General features: G+C 38.6%; 1 protein-coding gene across 3 annotated transcripts; it reads left to right on the top strand.

Annotated features, from left to right (window-relative positions):
- Positions 1-546: 546 nt before the first annotated feature.
- LOC117548074 (macrophage-stimulating protein receptor-like) lies at positions 547-12,099 on the top strand. 3 transcript variants are annotated; one of them, XM_034219044.1, is made up of 21 exons: positions 547-697; positions 1,472-2,760; positions 4,099-4,275; positions 4,608-4,727; positions 5,050-5,220; positions 5,344-5,510; positions 6,046-6,175; positions 6,301-6,437; positions 6,578-6,754; positions 6,917-7,016; positions 7,239-7,469; positions 7,568-7,714; positions 7,820-7,982; positions 8,100-8,174; positions 8,353-8,562; positions 8,938-9,018; positions 9,105-9,286; positions 9,400-9,509; positions 10,077-10,242; positions 10,331-10,467; positions 10,683-12,099. In XM_034219044.1, the coding sequence occupies exons 2-21, from the start codon at positions 1,558-1,560 to the stop codon at positions 10,912-10,914; spliced, it is 4,116 nt and encodes a 1,371-aa protein (XP_034074935.1). In that variant the 5' UTR covers positions 547-697; positions 1,472-1,557; the 3' UTR covers positions 10,915-12,099. The 3 variants fall into 3 exon arrangements, with proteins under 3 accessions (XP_034074935.1, XP_034074934.1, XP_034074933.1); XM_034219043.1 differs by having other exon boundaries at positions 8,100-8,189; positions 10,683-10,914; XM_034219042.1 differs by lacking the exon at positions 547-697 and having other exon boundaries at positions 1,558-2,760; positions 8,100-8,189.
- The last annotated feature ends 6,930 nt before the right edge of the window (positions 12,100-19,029 follow it).

Genomic DNA, 19,029 nt, shown 5'->3' with positions numbered 1-19,029 from the left:
ATCTTGTAAATGTTCCAGAATAACTTATACCTAAACAGATTTTCTGCTAAAATGAACAAATATGAAATGCAGTTGTTACATACATGCTGGAACTTAAATACCAAAGTCTTATTTATGATCTGTGTATTTAATTCTTACAGCGTACAAGTTGTTATAGTGTTTAGACTTCTAATATGAGCAAATCATGTTTCAAATCGTAAATGATATAATTTGTAAAAGTATGAGCTCTCTCTTCAGACTATTGCTTGTTCTGCTGTTATCTGAATTTCTCCTGTAGGGATCATCATGATATGTTGTGTTGATATATTGTCATTGAATAAAACTAAATCTGGTATTAATCATGGATCAAATAGACATTCTTACAGTAGGTTATGCATAGCCTACATGTATATATTCCATAAAGCAAATAAATAAACGATAAATCACACGATGAGTGCTTTGACCGGGCGCCCTTTTATTTTGAAGGTGAGTGTAATATCCTGTTTCTCCTGTAGACTGTGGTTAATCTCAGAGTCTTGATTTAGATCAGTATCAGTGTAAAGTCTGTGCCAGTGGGATTCCGTGCTGTCAGGTGAGAGCGCGGCTTCAGGTTATTTGAGAGTTACATTGACCCAGGACATTACACTCGTAAATAAATACGTATATTGGACATTATTGGACTATTGTACACGCGCGACATCTGCCCCTTATCACATCGGTAAGTCTTATAAAAAATGTTTAAGAACATTGTTTATGTAGGATGTTTGTAAAGTAGTGATTGTTCCACGTTAATGAATGGTTGAACACGCTTTACTTACAATTCACAGTTAATCGCCTACCTGCCTAGGATATGTCTTTTTACCAGTTGTTATGCAGAACAATATCTATTGAAGTTATCTTTACTTTATCCTCAACACAGTTTTAAAACTTTAACAGTAATCCATTGCATAATGGAGTGTTACAATTGTGATCAAGGATACTGAATCGTAAGAATACTTAATAATAGGTGTTTTTACTATTTGACCAAATAAGGCTTAGTTAGTAGCCTACTATTCTGTTTATTCTGTGTTTGGCTCTGGAGGCCTGAACATTTCCTTAGCTGCTGCACATGTTGCAGCAAGTCACGTCCTGCCCACTGTATACATTATCTTGACTCTATCAGCTTATTATTCCATTGACTTTATCAGATTCGGCTCAAAAGTTTCACAGCTATACTATATCTGTCTTTCTTAATTATCTGAAATTGCAGATTCCTCATTTGAAAAAGCGGAATCTACTGAATCATGAGCTTGTAAAGGAAACAGCTGATACTTTTCCTCTTTTGTCAGGTCCTCATACTGCATTTTTCAGTTTAAACAAGCTAAAATGTTTAGAGTATCCACCTACACTTCATAAGTGTATATCCAAAGTCGTGAATCTTTGTTGAATGTGAAAATAAAATGTTACTGCTTTCTGTCAAATCTCAACATTCCTTCTGTGTTTTTCCTCACAGAGCTCTCCTACTGGTTCTCCAGAATGATCTCTTTGAGAAAAGTGTCTTATAGGTAGCACTCAATCACGGTGGACTGTGACGTGGAGATGGTCACTTGGGCCGCCTTGCTGACAGTATGCATATGGATACAAACACACACAGCCTCAGGACAGCACATATGTCCTTCTACTCCACGCAGGCTGGTAGATTTCACTGTAAAATACTCCCTCCCCCACTTCCAAACAGACAAACCCATACAGAACATCGCTGTGAACCACGAGGAGCATCACTCAGACGTGTATGTTGCATGTCAAAATGTAATATCGGGAGTCAGCCATACTATGGAAAAAACGTGGGAGGTGAAAACTGGACCTGTTGGCAGTACTGACTGCGAAACATGTTTGGCGTGTGACATAGAAATAGATCCTGCAGATCCAGTGGATACAGACAATGAGGTTCTGCTTTTGGATATGTCTGCCTTTCCCTTTCCCTACTTGTACATATGTGGGAGCACTCAGCATGGGATCTGTCACTTCATTGACATTGGCAATCCAGAGCCCGAGCCTCAGTGTTTATTCAGAAAGAAGAACAATTCTCCAACCGCCTGTCCAGATTGTCTGGCCAGCCCCCTGGGCACCAAAGTCACCATAGTGGATCAGTCTGCCACATTGCTTTTCTTCGTAGCCGCCTCTGTCAATGACAAAGTGGCTCAGAAGTATCCAAGGAGGTCAATATCAGTAGTGAGACCTCTTTCAACTGAAGATGGCTTTCATATGGTCATGGAGGGTCTGACAGTGCTCCCCAATCTTCAGGACTCTTACAAGATTGATTACATCTACAGCTTCTCCACAGGTAGTTATGTCTACTTCCTGTCCCTGCAGAGAGAAAACCCATCAAATAACAATTCGGCCTTTCAGACCCGCCTTGGGCGACTGCCGATATCAATCCCAGAGGTGTGGATGTACAGAGAAGTGGTCCTGGAGTGCCGGTACGAACCAAAGCGCAGGAGGAAACATAGTGATGGTTTCAGGGACATTGTGTTTAATGGGCTTCAGGCAGCACACTTTGGGCGAGCGGGGAAGGACTTGGCAGAAGAGCTGAGGGTGGACGAGGAAAACATTCTGTTTGGGGTTTTTGCAGAGGTGAAGGAGAATGGAGTAACCAAAAAACACTCTGCTCTGTGTGCCTTTTCTTTGACTAAAGTAAATGATGCAATTGATAAAGGCGTGGATGCCTGCTGCAAGTTAGGCCCCGAGCAGCTGTCCAGGGGTCTCTCTCACTTCCAGCCGTGCGAGAGCTGCCCACACGAAGTGAGTAACTCTTTTTGTTTTCTGTTCAACTGCTGTCAGAGCGGATTAACGGTGCAAAGGTCACCCTACGCCCAGACAGGAAGTGACCTAGAGAGACAAACATTGTGTAATTAACTCACCTGTGACCGGAACACTGTAGTTTATCATTAAGCTTACTGTTTTATATTGTCTTGATAAATAAGGGATAGTATTAAGTAAACCTTGACTACTGAAAGGTGTGTGAGAGAGCATGGCCAGATGAGATAACTGGGAGGGGTGGATGAGTCAGTCTGTGACCTGCACACATTGCCACACAATTACTCGACTCTTTTAATTATTTCGCTTGCAGCAATTTACCTGGCAGGAAATATTTATTGACTAGGTACAAGAGGAGAAATGTATTTGACGGTAAAAATAAAGTACAAATGAGTTCATGCTTAAAGCCCCTTCATTGGACAGAGAATGTTGCTGTGGTGCTCAACAAAATAATAAAGGTGTGGTGTTCCCCTTTTTGTGGAGTTTAGACTGTGTCCTTTGAGCTCTCACAACCATGTGTACACCTACAGGAATGTGTGCCAACATACACAAGTTATAAATCCTGCTGATAAAAAAGGAAATTTGAAGGGGAGGGACAGAGTGGGGCTGTGCCTGACTTTAACACATGTTGTTAATCAGTAAATGTGTAGAATATTGAAAAAGTGAAGGGTAGGAAGGAAATAATCACTCTTTCACTCTATCAATAAATGATGGTTGAAACGATTGGCATAAAGTCCTACTGGAGTTCAAGTTTGTGTAAAACAAAAGGTTGTGTACAATAAAATAACTGAAGAGACTGAAAAGATCAAAGATGTGAATATAGGGCAGTTAAATGGTGGGAGGAAAACAGAGGCATGCTGGGGCAGGTCAGCTTAATTGCTTTGCAGTGGAATGTTTACCATTAGTTTAAAATGTCCTTCTTTTTTCCAAACCTAATTCATTAACCAAAGTAACTCTTGCTTTGACAACCATCCACACACATCAACTGTTTTATTTGTGTGCATTTACCGAAAGCCTAGTTTCAGTAGCTGACTAACTGCACTGAGAAAAAGTCAACATATGGAGCTGGAGTCACTGCTATTTTATGACCTTGTTCCTCTTACAGCATGCTACTATGTCTGGAGGCGAGGCTACAGCACTTCCTTTCTAAAATGATGGGTTAAGATTGTCTCTATTTGAATCTCTTTTCCTCTCACGCACAAGCATATGCATGTTGTATGTGCTTAGAGGGAGAATAATGCTGAAAGAGGCAGATACTTCAGATGTATCTTTGTATGAGATTTTATCATTGCTGATCTGTATGTGTTTTTCCCGCTTTCACAGGGTTCTGATGGTAATGACACATGCAGTGTGAAACCCACTCTGGTGTCAAAGCCGTACTACCGACTGGACCTCTTCAACAGGCAGATGAGAGGCGTCCTGTTCACCGCTGTCCTAGTCACCACTATTGGGAATCACACGCTGGGCCACTTTGGTACCTCAGATGGTCGGATACTGCAGGTGTCTGATCTGTTTAATATTCGTTTTCGATTAATCAGTTAGTTGTTGGTGTACAAAGGTCAGAAAATGCTGATCCCAAAGTCCAAAAGGATTTCCTCATGTGTCTTGGTTTGTGATTAAGTGTTCTGTAATAGAGGAGGAAATAAACCACACAATATTCACATTTAATAAGCTAGAATCAAGGAATTATGGCTTCTTTTAATAAGTATAACTGACCACAACATTTTTATATTGTTACTGTCCATCAGCCAGAAGCAGGTGTATATTATATATTATATAAGACCCTCAAAATGAAAATGTTGTGACATTACCTCTCTGTTTGCGTGGTTTAGGTGATTCTTACTCTCTACAGGCCGATTGTTTATGCCAACTATTCTCTTGGAGAAACCAAAGTGTCCAGATCAGCAGAAGTTTACTCAAATGAATCTCTTCTCTTCGCAGTCGGAAATAAGGTAATTTTTAAACTGCTTATCTTTTAGGGGTGAAAAAGAAACTGGAGCACACAAATGTATCTGCAGCCTTAAAAAGTGTGAACACACCAACACTTCTGAGTAAAAATGTAAAAAACACAAACTATTAGACATTTGTCATTCGGTCATTTGTTGAACATGGTTTCATATATTTTGTATGAGAGTAAAAAAAGTACTTCAAGTGTAATCAGTTTATTATAATGTCAAGCAACAGCATAAACCATGTTTTACTTATTATTTTCTGACTGTTCTTCTCTGTTTCATCTGGTTTACTCCACCACGTCTTTCTCTTTCCCTGATCCAGATGTTCAGGGTGCCATCTGCAGGACCTGGGTGTGCACATTTTATGACATGCTCCATGTGTTTGACGGCTCCACCCTTCATGAACTGCGGCTGGTGTTCGGGAATATGCTCGAGGCAGCCTGAGTGTTTCTCACAGTGGAACAAAGACTCCTGCGCACCTGTCATAACAGAGGTAGATCTGCCGCTAGGTGTGACTGATTAGCCACTGCATGCAGTTCCAACATGACTTATAAAGGTAATCTGATTGTACTAAATGGGCTGACTGCTCTGGGTGATAACACCTTTTTCTCTGCAGTTTTTCCCTACAATGGTACCTGCTGGTGCTGAGACAGAAGTGACACTGTGTGGCTGGGAGTTTCAGTCTCCTCTGCGACCCGCCATCATCAGCGGCAAAACCCACATCATCACAGTTGGTTCCGGGACCCTGTGTACGGTCCTGCCTGAAAAGAGCAGTAGTGAAGTGTGAGTATCACACGATGCCACTTTCTAAGAATGTATGTGTAAAGTCATGTGTAATGCTAGTCATAAGTCAACCAGTCAAGGTTCCTGTAAACTGTTTATCTGCATTATCCTTTTTATAGCTGCTATAAATGACTGTAAGCTGTTTTTAGGTCTCTTTAAGAGCTATTTGAAGTAAAGTGATCAAATGTAAATAAATACATTTACAATTTCAGTTACTGACAGCAATATTTGAATACAAACTTGACTTAACTTGACATGAGTCATTTACATTTTTTTATTATGTTTAATGCACTATAAGCAGGCAATTTTTTATTAAGACATGGGGGACATGTGTTCTTATAGCTTGTTGTGGCTTGCTAGTCCTTAAAGAAAGCACCCTCTCTTTCCAAACAAAATTGAAAAAATTGGTGAAACACGTTTTTTTTACTGTGGACATGTTTCTTTCACATTTGCAGCTGTCTGTTTCTTTCTGACTACAGGAAAATATTCATCTACAGAATTAATTAGACATGTCCTTCCTTGTGTCCTTTAACAGGTTAATATGCAAGATCCAGGTAAACACACCAAGCCAGAACCTCAACATCACCCTGCAAGTACACGAGGGGGAGGTGGAGGGCCGCTACTCAATTGAAGGCACTGCTCAGATGCCTGGCTTCTCTTTTGTGGTGAGAACTTTTCTGCATTGAAACAATTTGCAATCAATGAGTCTGCACATGTTCTTAATTTGGATACATGCTATGACAAATGTTACAGTGTAAAGTGTTAAAAGATTTCCCCTTTGTCTAAACAGGAGCCTAGCATAACTGAAATCAGGCCTGACTTTGGACCCATGTTTGGAGGAACCACAGTTACTCTGACAGGAAAATATCTGAATTCTGGGACACAGAGAGATGTCTTCTTTGATGAAAAAAAGTGCATCATTCAAAGGTGAGGGACACAGAAGACTACTTATTTCGCCAACATATGACATGATCACAAGACATGTATTCCCTGTGTTCAGAAACCCCTTTTTAAGTGAATGCTTTTAAAGTGTTGTATTTGGTTACTGTAATCTATTTTCTTTCCAGTGCTCCTGAAGGGAGTGAGACTTCTTCAATTGTCTGCAATACAGCTGCTGCAGCAGCGGTGAGGAATGTACCTGTGAAAATTATAATTGACAACTTTCAAGTGTCGACCACTAAGATGTTCTTCTACAAGAAAAATCCTGTTATAAACTCTGTGCATCCTCATTGCAGTTTCCAAAGGTAAGACATAGATCCCAGTCAGCTCTGGTCCTATTAATGGACACATTACACAATATTACTGTAAAGACACTTTACATCGCCTTATCATGATAAGACAATCAATGTTTGTGCATACATTTATTCAATGTTATTTTTAACTTGTTCATTTACTCCTTCATACAGTGGATCCAAATTAGTGATACAAGGTCAACATCTTGACTCTGCTCACACAACTGTGGTTCAGTACATTTCCAAAAATCACAACCTGCAACCACTTGAACAAGTAAGTTAAACCCTGGGTTTCATCGTTGTGTAAGTCTTTATAGACTTTGTTCAATAATAACACTTTTTTGTTAAGTTAAATACAGGTCATTACATGCTTGTGAATTGTAATCAATTGATGGCCACTCGTCTTCATTCTTTAGCTGAATATTACTTTCCTATTATGATTAAAACAGTAGATGTGATTTTGAACAATACACCATGTCATGCTTTTTCTACTAAGGTCTGCAACGACACATCAAATGCCACATATATAGAGTGCTGGGCCCCTGCTTTTAAAGAGGAAATGCCAGAAGAAAAGTCAGACATTGGAGAGATTTTTATCCACATGGATGGGAGAAAGAAGCTCTGGGGGAAACGTTTTGACTACCATCATGATGCCAACATCATTCCCATTGAAAATGATGACCATGAATTACCCATAAAACAAGGAGAGACAGAAGTTTCACTGCATGTATGTTTACTCTTTCAATACATACTTTGTATCTTTCAAATGTTCTCTTAATATATTTGATATATGGGAATCTTTCTCTTTTTTCACATATGTAACAGCACAACAAACTGAACACTGTGAGCACATGTATGAATATCACAATGACCATTGGTGGTGTGAACTGCAAAGCCAAGGTTCTGCTGAATGAGCTGACCTGCAGGATTCCTAAAGGCCTGGTTATTCCCAGTGAGGGATTGCCTGTCCAGGTGAGAGAGTCTGCTTTTAAATCATCATCAACCTTAAGCTAAATCATTTATGGAAACTTAGGTTGATGTATCTAACCAGAGTCATCTTCTGTTACACTATCGTAGGTGTCTGTGAACGGGGAAGTTACCGAAGTGGGTAAAGTGGTCAACTATAACACCAACAACGCAACCATGATATTGGGCATTGTGCTGGGGATCGTTGCTGCACTGGTAGTAGGGGCTGGCCTCGCATTACTTGTGATGATTAATTTGAGGAAGAAAAAGAGAGGTGAGAAAATCTTAAATCTGGAACTGTGGTCATATTCTTCTACTTATTAACATGACCAACAGTGACTCCCTTTACTGTATATGTTCAGACTTTTATTTATCATATGTATCTTTACAGCCAACATAGAGAATCGTTTATCAACAATGCTTTCACGGAACCGCATCGGCAGCGGTACGGATTATTCCCCGACAGGTGACTACAGACGAGGTGACACATCCAAACTCAGCCGTTCATTCCTAATCCATATAATTGGTTATATCTATTTTGCCCTTTCTTCAACATGTCCAATTTACCCTTCTAGTAAGGCTTGTATCAAAACTGTCTTTTAAGAACAAGAACATCATGGTGTGTCTTCCCTTGTGTGCTACAGTGGATCTGTCCAGTCAAACATCAGGTTCAGGAGGAATGGCCTTCCAAGGTTTAATGTATGCTGCGAGCCATGATCATCTGGCTATTCCTTTAATGCCACGGGACAATATCTCAATGGTCAGTCTTAGTTCTGATCTTCTCGAAGAGGTCAAAGATGTCCTGATCCCTGCTGAAATGCTCCGAATTGAGGATAGCCAGATTATCGGGAAAGGTAAATCTCTTGTCTTTTATGGTGTTTGTTGTTTTCTTTCCTATCAATATTTTAGCAAAAATATTCATAACAGCAGATAGCTTGCACATCTTCCGGCGCAGACTGAAAACTCATCTCTTTCGACTCCACTTCGAGCGATATAACTATTAACAAAGCACTTATATTCTAATAAAGGACTGGCTTATCTAAAGCCAGTTGAGTAGCACTTGAAATGTTTTGGCTCTATGAAACCTGATGTACTTATATAATTCTGTTTTCTTCAAGGTTGTGTCTTCCTGGTCGAATGTACTTATTGTAAGTCGCTTTGGATAAAAGCGTCAGCTAAATGCAATGTAATGTAATGTAATGTAATAAACACCTTATGTTACTATGCAGGTCACTTTGGGACAGTTTATCATGGATACCTGATCGACAGCAAAGGGCAAGAGACCCACTGTGCTGTTAAATCCCTGAACAGTAAGTGAATACCTTTGTGATCATTGAAATCAGAATTGTATGGGCTGCTGGTTTGGTCTGTATAACAGCATGTGGTGTATCAATAGGGATAACAGATTTGGGGGAGGTGGACCAGTTCCTCAGAGAGGGCATCATCATGAAAGGTTTCCACCACCCACACATCCTGTCTCTGCTGGGCATCATGCTGCCAAAGGAAGGGCTCCCTCTGGTGGTCCTACCGTATATGAAACATGGGGATGTGCGTCATTTCATCCGCTCTGAGAAAAGGGTAATTACGCAATTAAACGTTCTGGACCAGTAGGGTCATGAATATTTGTAATACTCCGGAGCTTGGGCATTTGGGTGGGTCAGCTCTGCTTCATACTTCTTTGTCCTCCACAGAACCCGACAGTGAAGGACCTGATAGGTTTTGGGCTTCAGGTTGCCAAGGGGATGCAGTATTTAGCCCAGAAAAAATTTGTCCACAGAGACCTGGCTGCACGCAACTGCATGTAAGTGTTAATCATGAACTAATGACTGGCCCAAGGCTTTGTCACACTAGTTCACATTGTGTAACTGTCATACAAACATGTAAGTTATGGAATATCTTATTTGGTTTAACATAAGTTGGTTAACGTTGGTCAACTACAATACTTACAGCATAGAGATATTTACTAATTGCTTAAAACTACTATGTAACAACAAAAACATAACCAAAATGTATTTTAAAAAAAATGTTTTTAAAGAAAAGTAAATATACCTGATTACTTTTGTATATTGTAATTCTTATTTATCACAACTAAAGATTGTTGAAGTATATTTTAGATTTCTAAACCTTCAAAGCAACATGGCTGCCCTGTCCATTTGAAGGCTTCTTAGGATAATACAAATTTGGTGTAGTATTTTGGCCAATATATATAAAATGACATATATTGATTGAAAGATATTAATGGAATAGTGCAACATTTTTGAGACGAGACTTTACTGACACTGAACTGGCACTGCTCATCAATATTATGAGAACACCTGTAGTTGGTGTTTTAGATGTTGTGTTTTCTCATGATGCTTTTTCTGTTCAGGCTGGATGAAACTTTCACAGCAAAGGTGGCTGACTTTGGCATGGCGAGGGACATCTATGACAAGGAGTACTACAGCATTCAAGATCAAAAACGGGTCAAGCTGCCTGTTAAGTGGATGGCCATCGAAAGTCTGCAAACACAAAAGTTCACCACCAAATCCGACGTGGTAAGTGTGTCTTATCTAATCCACTCAAATATGCTTGTTGCAATTATCATATATTTGTTCTACAACATGTTGTGTATCTGTCTCCCAGTGGTCATATGGCGTATTACTGTGGGAGCTGTTGACTAGAGGTGCTAGCCCATATCCAGATGTGGACCCCTATGACATCACACACTACTTGTTGAAGGGACGCCGGCTTCCCCAGCCACAGTTTTGCCCTGATACGTTGTAAGAATCACACCGGCACCCTTTTAATATCCCATGCCTTAATAACATGACATCTTATCAATGGATTTTCTTCATAATACTTTCTAAAATAATTCTCTCTGAATATATACCAGTTAAATCTTAGATAACATATTATATTTAATCTCACAGTATCATGCAATAGTTGACTTACCTGCTTACTCATTCACTCATTTACACATTCATTCATCTTCCAGCTATTCTATCATGCTGACATGTTGGGACCCGGAGCCTGAGCGCAGACCAAGCTTCAATAGCCTGGTTACAGACGTACAATACATCCTGTCCTGTCTGGAAGGAGAGCACTACATCAGTCTGAAGGTAAACTATGTCAACTTAGACCTGCCACGGCCCTACCCGCCTCATACTGGATCTGCAGATGAGGCTGAGGCCTCAGACTTGGACACAGACAGCTATGCTGCCAGCTGAGGGGGCAAAGTCCTAAAACTCTGATGGGAATGTATGATCCGGATTAAGGTTGGACAGCATTCAACAAAATGGACAAATTCACCTGGATCCAATGAAGGGTTACATAGATTGTTAATCATGTCTTCAAACATGAGCACAGGAAAGGTTTTGACTACTTATATTAAAGATACTGACTGTACTATAAACTACAAATCATGTTGGAAGTTCTCTATCCATATTTCATTTGTATGGAGTTACATAGATGGAGATAAATGTTTTGTCTCAAAAATCAGAAGCACAAGTGTGGCCAAAATGAATGTAAAATGTGTTTTGTTCTCAGACGTGTAGAATACAATGTGGGGATACACGAGACATTGTGCTGTTAAATAAATGTGTGTCTCTAAACCATTGCATTAGACTGTTGGACACAGGGTCTATAAATGCTGATGTGTACTCAAGGGTCAACATATTTAGATTTTGATACACTTTTCCTGCTGTATGGAGATATAATATAGATTATATCCCTTCATATAGACTGCAGAATGTAGACTATTGCAAAGAGACGCTAACAAGTGAAATAATCATACTAGATGCAGAAAACCTCTTCTCAGATTTAGAGCTGTTGATACTCTGCCAATAGCTCTGAACCTACTGAATAATACAGTGAGCTGTCGATGCTGATCAGATATCAGCTCAGGCTTAGAAACACATCGAGTACCTGTCGTTATCACTAGAGGGCAACCAATGCCTCCTTCTCGAACATACTTCAATCGTACTGCAGTGATGTTGGCTGCACGACAGCAGCACAAAAATGGAACTCAAACAGTATAACTACATTCATCTAATCAAACTAAATGTTTTACTTAATCAACAAAGTATAGCATCATGACCAAACTGCCCATGTTTACTTACTTCCTTCATGTCATTAAAATGACCTTCGTAGCATATAAGACAAACAAAGAGATTTCAGAATATTGCACAGATTTTTCAACTGACATTTCAGTTCAGTTTAACAAAAAAAAACACGTTTGTCACCAGCAAGCTGTCTACCTGGGGTAATGCACTTGTCTCTGGTATATCTGATTTTTGCAGCTTTTTCTCTTCTTTCTTGAACTGATGTTTCTTTGCTCAACGTTGCACTCTAAAGAATGTTTTTGTACAAATGTGCATTTGTGTCCACAAATTAAATGTTTCTCCTGACTTGTCTTTTCCTGGCCATCTCCTGAATAAATATGAAGAAAACATTCTTGATAGACTGTTCCACCTACCAATTGCAATGCAGATCACTACAGCAAGAGAAGGTACAGAAGTTCTTCATGAAAGCGTATCATCAAAGCCTGTGACACGGGTCTGTGGCAGGGCTGCCCTTGTTCTCTGTCAGGTGGATACATACAAACTGTTAGTGGTCTGATTTATGTCTGTTCAACCATAGTGAAAACAGCTTGTGCATAATCTGTGTATCTAGCATTTGTAATACTCTCTATGAATAATTTATGGTACTAAAAAAATGTATTTTTGTATCCTTGCCTTCAGGTACTGAAAAGGTGCAGTAATGACAAGTCCTGGTTGTGTTCAGGTGGAGGTTCTGGGTGTGAAAATGAGGTGATGTTTGCAGCTAGAAACTACACAACAAGCCAATGTGAAGGTTGTTTTTTTCCTGTGAACAGTCATTGCATCTCAGGTTTGCTATTATTTAAGAAATGCAGAAGCCAAAACATCGATCGAGATAACAGATTTAATCATCAACGTTATTTTCTTAGACTTGAGAAAGCTCCTCCAGAGCCACAACAGTGATTACCCAATAGTTTTCACTAGCGGAATATACTAATTATGTGCAAATTGATCTTTGTGAGTGAAATGCCTTTAACGAAGTTTGTGGTTGTAGAGAAAATAATGATTTTTAGAAATAACTAAACCATTAATTAATGAAGGAAAAGCCTGATTCTCACAAGAGATCATGAACACCTACATTAAGTCTCAAATGGTCTAGCCTTAGATCTGTTCCTCCACTTACACATACACACACTCTCTCACACACACACACACAGGCCAACGCACACAGGCAAACACGCGCACACACACACACACACACACACACACACACACACACACACACACACACACACACACACACACACACACACACACACACACTGCCCCATCCAGAACCATAGCACAGTGAGGGGGGAAAGCTGCACTGAAACAAGCTGAGAGCAGAATCCTAAAGTGTCTTGAGCAAAACATTTTGTTGTCTTCAAGTGTATATATATTTATAAATATTTTTACACTCTTATTTCACACTGCTCTTGTTTTAGAGCAGAGTTCGGTAGAAATCTGCGAAACTGCAAATATCATACAGCAGCTGCTGTGTGATCCATGACGAACTGGACAAGGAAAAATGAACTGTGGCTGTTTCCTGTTAAGATTCATGCAAATGTGTCTTCACAGACTGAACGGAAGAACACAACAAAAGTATGATTATGATGGCCAATTAGCACTCAGATTTTCGTCGCCAAAAGTACAATTTGTAACTATAGATCATCGGTGTATTAGAAAAAGTGGAGTGGCTTCAAAACCAACATTGATGCCTTCATGTAATTTTTGTGTGGAACTGCAGTGATAACTATAGAGCTGATGTTGTAAATAGGCCGTTGCTTTAAATATGCCAAACAAGTTTCAATGTGCTTATAATTAGCGTAGTGAGCTCTAGCACTCTGGATGCATGTTGAACCTAATGTAAGTTTAAATATATTGGCACAAAGCTGGTGTCTGGTGTTCTGCACTGCAGCACAAAATGTCAGGAGTAAAAGAAATGGAACAACTTCAATTTTTTTTATTTGTTCAAGGTCCCTCAGTTTCTGATGAGAAACGTCCGCAAAGGTAACAAGGCAAGGGATAGAAAATAATGCACCAAAATAATGCATATTTGATTGGTCACAAACAAATGGACACAGTGTTGCATTGCTTCTAATTTGTCTTACAAAGACTATAACATTTAGCAGAAATATTTTAAATTCCTCAATGTTTTTTTTTTGGAGCCTGTGACCTAAGATTTTCATCGTCATAACTACACTGTAGCTATGTTCGTATGACCAATACAAGCCTTGAACCTTGATAAAGATAAAAATGTAATAAAATATGCATTAAAAAATCTTCAAAATGACCATAATAACTGGTTACATATGGTTTATTGCTTGTTTGTTGAAAATCAAACCTGACTTCACATGTAATTTGCATTTTTTGATTAAATTGTATTTTTATTACAATTTTTCTTTCGAAATGAGCTGAATCCTTTCCGTCTAAACAGCATGTGCAAATATATCTTGCAAGTGGGTTTGTAGCCTTTCTCACACTTTGATTCTCTGAATTGAATCTGCTATCCTTGAGCTTGTGTACCATCAGTAGATACCTGAATAGAGAGGCAATCTTCCTCCCTCTCCCTTGCTCCTCTCCATTGTTGCACTGCATTCAGAGGGAGGATGAAGAGCTGGGAGGTCACAGATGGAGAGAAGTGTTATGTTTGTTCCCGTCTCTGCTCTCTGAGTGAATATATCCACAGATGGGATTATATTGAAAGGCAAACTAATTTGCAGAGCAATGAAAGTGCTTTAGAGGCACAAGGCCACGCCGGGCACATAGCTAACTGTACTTGTTAAGAGTTTTTCATCATCCATCTTTTAGCATGCCAGGGTATTTGTAGTTCAATCTGTTGCTGCAAAAATTCACATTATACACAACATGCATGTTCTACATACTGAAGATGGCTACAATTACGGCACATATCTACAGACTGAAATGGGCTGACCTATCTTGCTTTATGTTTTGATTGCTGTTTTTCATAGAGCTACTCCTGCATTAATAATGAAACTGATTACGTCAACTGCCATGCTAATTATTTTTCACACTCACATGGTACCAACTGCACATGTAACAACAAGTATATTTACATAGAAATCAATGAAACTGGTGTTTTTTTCTCACTGTTGTATAACACTACTTATGTACACTGTTTATGTCGCAGTACTCCTTTTATGTGCATATTCCTTATGTAAAAGATTAGGTAACTAACCATGTTTAAATCCACATAATCAAAAACTAAATCAAATGTTGGATACAGACACAATAAACAGTAAAACTGCTGCATTAGCTATAGTACTAATTAACATAATGCTTCCTTTCTCAAAGTTCCACAGAATCTATTTCATTATTATTATGATCAAGACAAGTGAACCACAGTAACAAATGCTAAATAATAATAATTAAATAATTAGGTCTATTTGATCCAAAAAAAAACATTTTTATTTCCATCCTCCTGAGATGGCCAAAGATGTTTTACTGAGACTCAAACAGTCTTTTTACTGCTTATTTGGACCTGTAAACTTGATAGTGCTTCACAGTGATCAAGCCCTTTATCGTCACCTCCTAACAATGTTTTTTTTTAATCCTTCAGATTGCAAAAATCACACATCGACATTCGCTGAAATTGTGTGAAGTCTTTAGTTTCACACTGCCCCAGCTTTCGGAGCTGCGCACCAACGTGTGATGGGTTTCAGTGTCTGGTAAGTTCTGCAACCGATGGACTGACAAAACAAGTCATTTCCTGTAAATGTGAAATCATGTAGCTTCAGGCACATTTAGAAAACATGTTCATACCTGTTACTGAGGCCGTTCTGGCGAGCTCCGTCGAGTCAACATTAGCTGATTCCTTTATGACTATTTGATTATTAAGAGTCCATTCTGCTACAATAATATGATTAAAGAATATTGAGACCTGAGTAAAGTTCTTTCTTGGTCTTTTCAGTTTTTACTCATGTAAATGATGGTCCTTTTGAGAGCATGTCTAGTCTGAGACTGTTGTTTTCTAAGCTGCCAAAAAATGACCTTGCCTGAGTGGAAATGTTGCTGTAAACCAACTTCTGAAGACACATGAGGGCCTCCGGTGGTTCAACATTTATTCTTGATTTCACGACTGAAAGTGTGTATAATTGCAATACATCATTTAGGATGCTTGTGAGAGCCATATGTGGGAAAAGTACAACACAATTAGAGAAGACAAGACATTTCAAGGGGGTAACATAATGATAGGAATGAAACTTTGGTGAAAAGTTTGGTGTAGTTCTGATGAAGTGGAGATTTCTGGCAATATACATTACCCTGAGACGACGCCAGTTTAGTTCCTAACAATATATTTTTGTACTGCAGGTTCTCTGAATTTCTGAAAAATAAACTCCGAACTGTGTATTTTGGATGATTTCTTTCCACTAGGCTGAAATAACATAACATATCAAATCAAAGAAACGTTCTTAATTGATCATAGCATAGAATATGTGTGTTCGGCTCAAACGCAGGCTTTAACAAACATTTTCAGATATTCAGTAAAAACTGTTTATCCGAGTAACTGTTTAACCCAGGGCCTTTAAATATCAGTGGGTTCATGAACATCTTTAATATGAACAATGGAGTAGATATAATCAGTAAAACTTGGGCTACACTTGGATGCTTGGGAGACCTTGATTGTGAAAGATAGAAACATCAGAATTAAACATTTTGCAACATTCACTTTAGTTTTTTACCTCTAGCAACATACATTCCCTTAAGGTCAATAACGATATCACCAACTCCTAATAAAAATGAACTTTATGGGTCTTTTGTAAGATGCTCAAACGTATCCCAGATCTCCAGATTAGGCTCAAATGGGAGCCAGCCTTAATGGCATACAATCCATTTTAAACGCCACATAAAACTATACTATTAGTGTATGTTATTCCATGAGAAAAGTCATTAAGTCGCCTGTGCTGTTGTGCGTTTTGGTTTTGTCTTGTAAACAAGGGAAGATCAATCTTGTATAGCTTTCTTTGGTGGCATTCAGACAGGTTTGTAGAAAAGGTGGATAAGGGAGATTTTCTGTTATGCTGATCTGTATTTGTTTTCCAAAAGCCCTGTTGTGGCTTGTGTGCCTGTTGCTATGACAACCCCCATGTGATGCCGGTGGTGTGTAGGAAGGCATAGAGATATGGTGAAAAATTAGCAAACTGCTTTATGCATGTTTTATAATCTATTCATAATTTTCACGTATGTGTGTTTGTGTCAGGGTAATGAACAAAATGATTTTGTTAGAGCGATACACACTCTCCACATTCATTCATGTATTGAGTAACACTGGGTCATATTCCCATCATTAATTCAAGGATGATTATACTGTATATGCCTCAAAGTGAATACTTTACTGTGAGTATATCCTTTCACTAACACACTGAATTGTATATTTTTGCTTATCCTCCTTATGGATAGAAAGAAGTGACCCACATCTCTATGATCAGTACCAGCCCAGTCCCTGCAAGAAACAAGTAATGTTATTTTAAGTAAGTATTTAGAAAAACCTTTGAGGGACATACAAAATGTTGATTATTTATTAATTAAAGATTTGTTTTCGCTTTAGAAATTTGCAGTATATATATAGTGTTTAGGTCTTACTTATTTCATCAATATGATTAACAACACATATCTGCTTCCTGTATGAAAACAAACTACATGTTCCTTCCTGTTTTATAATAAAATGGTACTTCAAGTCATCATGTTTTAGAGAAAAATAATCCATCGTCATTGTCGAGTATATCCAACCTGCTAAAGCTGTTTTAAATGAATAACTGCGGATATGAAACAGTGTATGAAGCGTAATAGTTCTGCATCAGCTATCCTGCAGCAATTAGGAAGGAGAAACCCACTGTTTATAAAATTGGTTAAGTGGCGGTGCAGACCCAAAGGCAGCCCTCATAAACTTTGAATTAGCACAAGACAAATCAGCGATAAATTGCCTTTCCACGTAAGCAGAGAGAACACAGTAATTACAAGGATATAAACCTTTAAAGGATGTTTATTTATTTACTGATGCTGCTTTGTCCCAAGAGCATGAAGCAATACAACAATGTGCCATAGTAAGTTTCAATTTAAATGTTTTCTTTTCGATGTGACTTTAAATTAAAGTTTGGAGACCAGCGTGACATACGATATTTTACAAATTACCTCATTCCTCTTCACTCTGAAATGGATTGTTGTGGACTGCTTGCTTTGACATAGAAACCACAGATGCACCACCAGTGACAAGCTGATCACCATTATGGACATCCGGTCTCGCTGTGTTGTGGTAGCTATGGTAACCTCAAAGAGTACCAAATGTTCTGCTTGAAGTGTGAGGGTATCATCTGTGTCACTGTGCCTCCCTCCCTGTACGGACGCAAACACAGTCAAAATCCAAGACTTCTCCTACTATCGAATTGGTTTACTCCCGAATCCACCCAAGAGAAAACAAAAAAAGATTATTTCACTTACCTCAATATTGTAACTATTTTTTGTCGAAAGATTCTGCCATATTTTTGATCTCTTGTTCTTCACACCATTTTAAATATTGTTTATCTTTCTGGTCACAGTGTCAGTGTTATTAGTCAGATAACCAACAGAGCACACTATCAACAGTTTTAACAGGGACTTTTTCTTAGGTAAAATGTATTGTTAAAAGTTGACATACAGTAAACTGAGATTGAAATGCATGACAAACAACTCAAGCAAGCAGCACAGGTTGCACAAAGATACAAATAAATGCTTGTATTCTGAAATAACACTCAGTTTCTCGACTTATTTTACTTGCATATAAGAAAAGCTTAAATTCTGTGACAGTAAATGCAAAGAATCGCAGAAGGTGTATTATAAACCTTTCTATATATCCACAATTAATTCCCAAAGATGTTGTTAATATTTTGATATGTATTTTCTGATTCAGCCATTATTATTTGTATTCATTCACGCTTTGGGCTATAATCTTTGGCATTGATAGCAAGTCTATAGGAAACCTTTTGAATGTCCTCAGAAAGTGCTGTCAAGGTCTCCGCTGATGCATGTGAGAAGCATGCCTTCATCCCTTCAAAGGTTTCCATCACAAACCCCATGACTATTGGTTTTGGTTTCTATGACAACTTAGTTGAACTATAAGTTGACTCATCTTTCACAAGCTTGAGTATAGGACTGTGGAAAAAAACACATTTTGATCAGAATATGATTTAAACAAAATATTTGAGAAAATCCTATTTTGAGCCTGCAGATCGAATGACATTGTGGGACTTTGGTAATTACTTTTTTTTC

The sequence above is a fragment of the Gymnodraco acuticeps genome, unplaced genomic scaffold (assembly GCF_902827175.1).
Source record: "Gymnodraco acuticeps unplaced genomic scaffold, fGymAcu1.1, whole genome shotgun sequence".
In the NCBI taxonomy this organism is placed as follows: Eukaryota; Metazoa; Chordata; class Actinopteri; order Perciformes; family Bathydraconidae; genus Gymnodraco; species Gymnodraco acuticeps.
Note: the sequence above shows the minus strand (reverse complement) of the source record. Positions and strands in the feature narration are given on the sequence as shown.

Coding starts and splice junctions, on each gene's coding strand:
- LOC117548074 (XM_034219042.1), top strand. CDS start 1,558: ATGGTCACTTGGGCCGCCTTGCTGACAGTATGCATATGGATACAAACA. Junction 6,176..6,300: donor TGCCTGGCTTCTCTTTTGTG/GTGAGAACTTTT, acceptor TTGTCTAAACAG/GAGCCTAGCATAACTGAAAT. Junction 9,510..10,076: donor CTGGCTGCACGCAACTGCAT/GTAAGTGTTAAT, acceptor TTTTCTGTTCAG/GCTGGATGAAACTTTCACAG.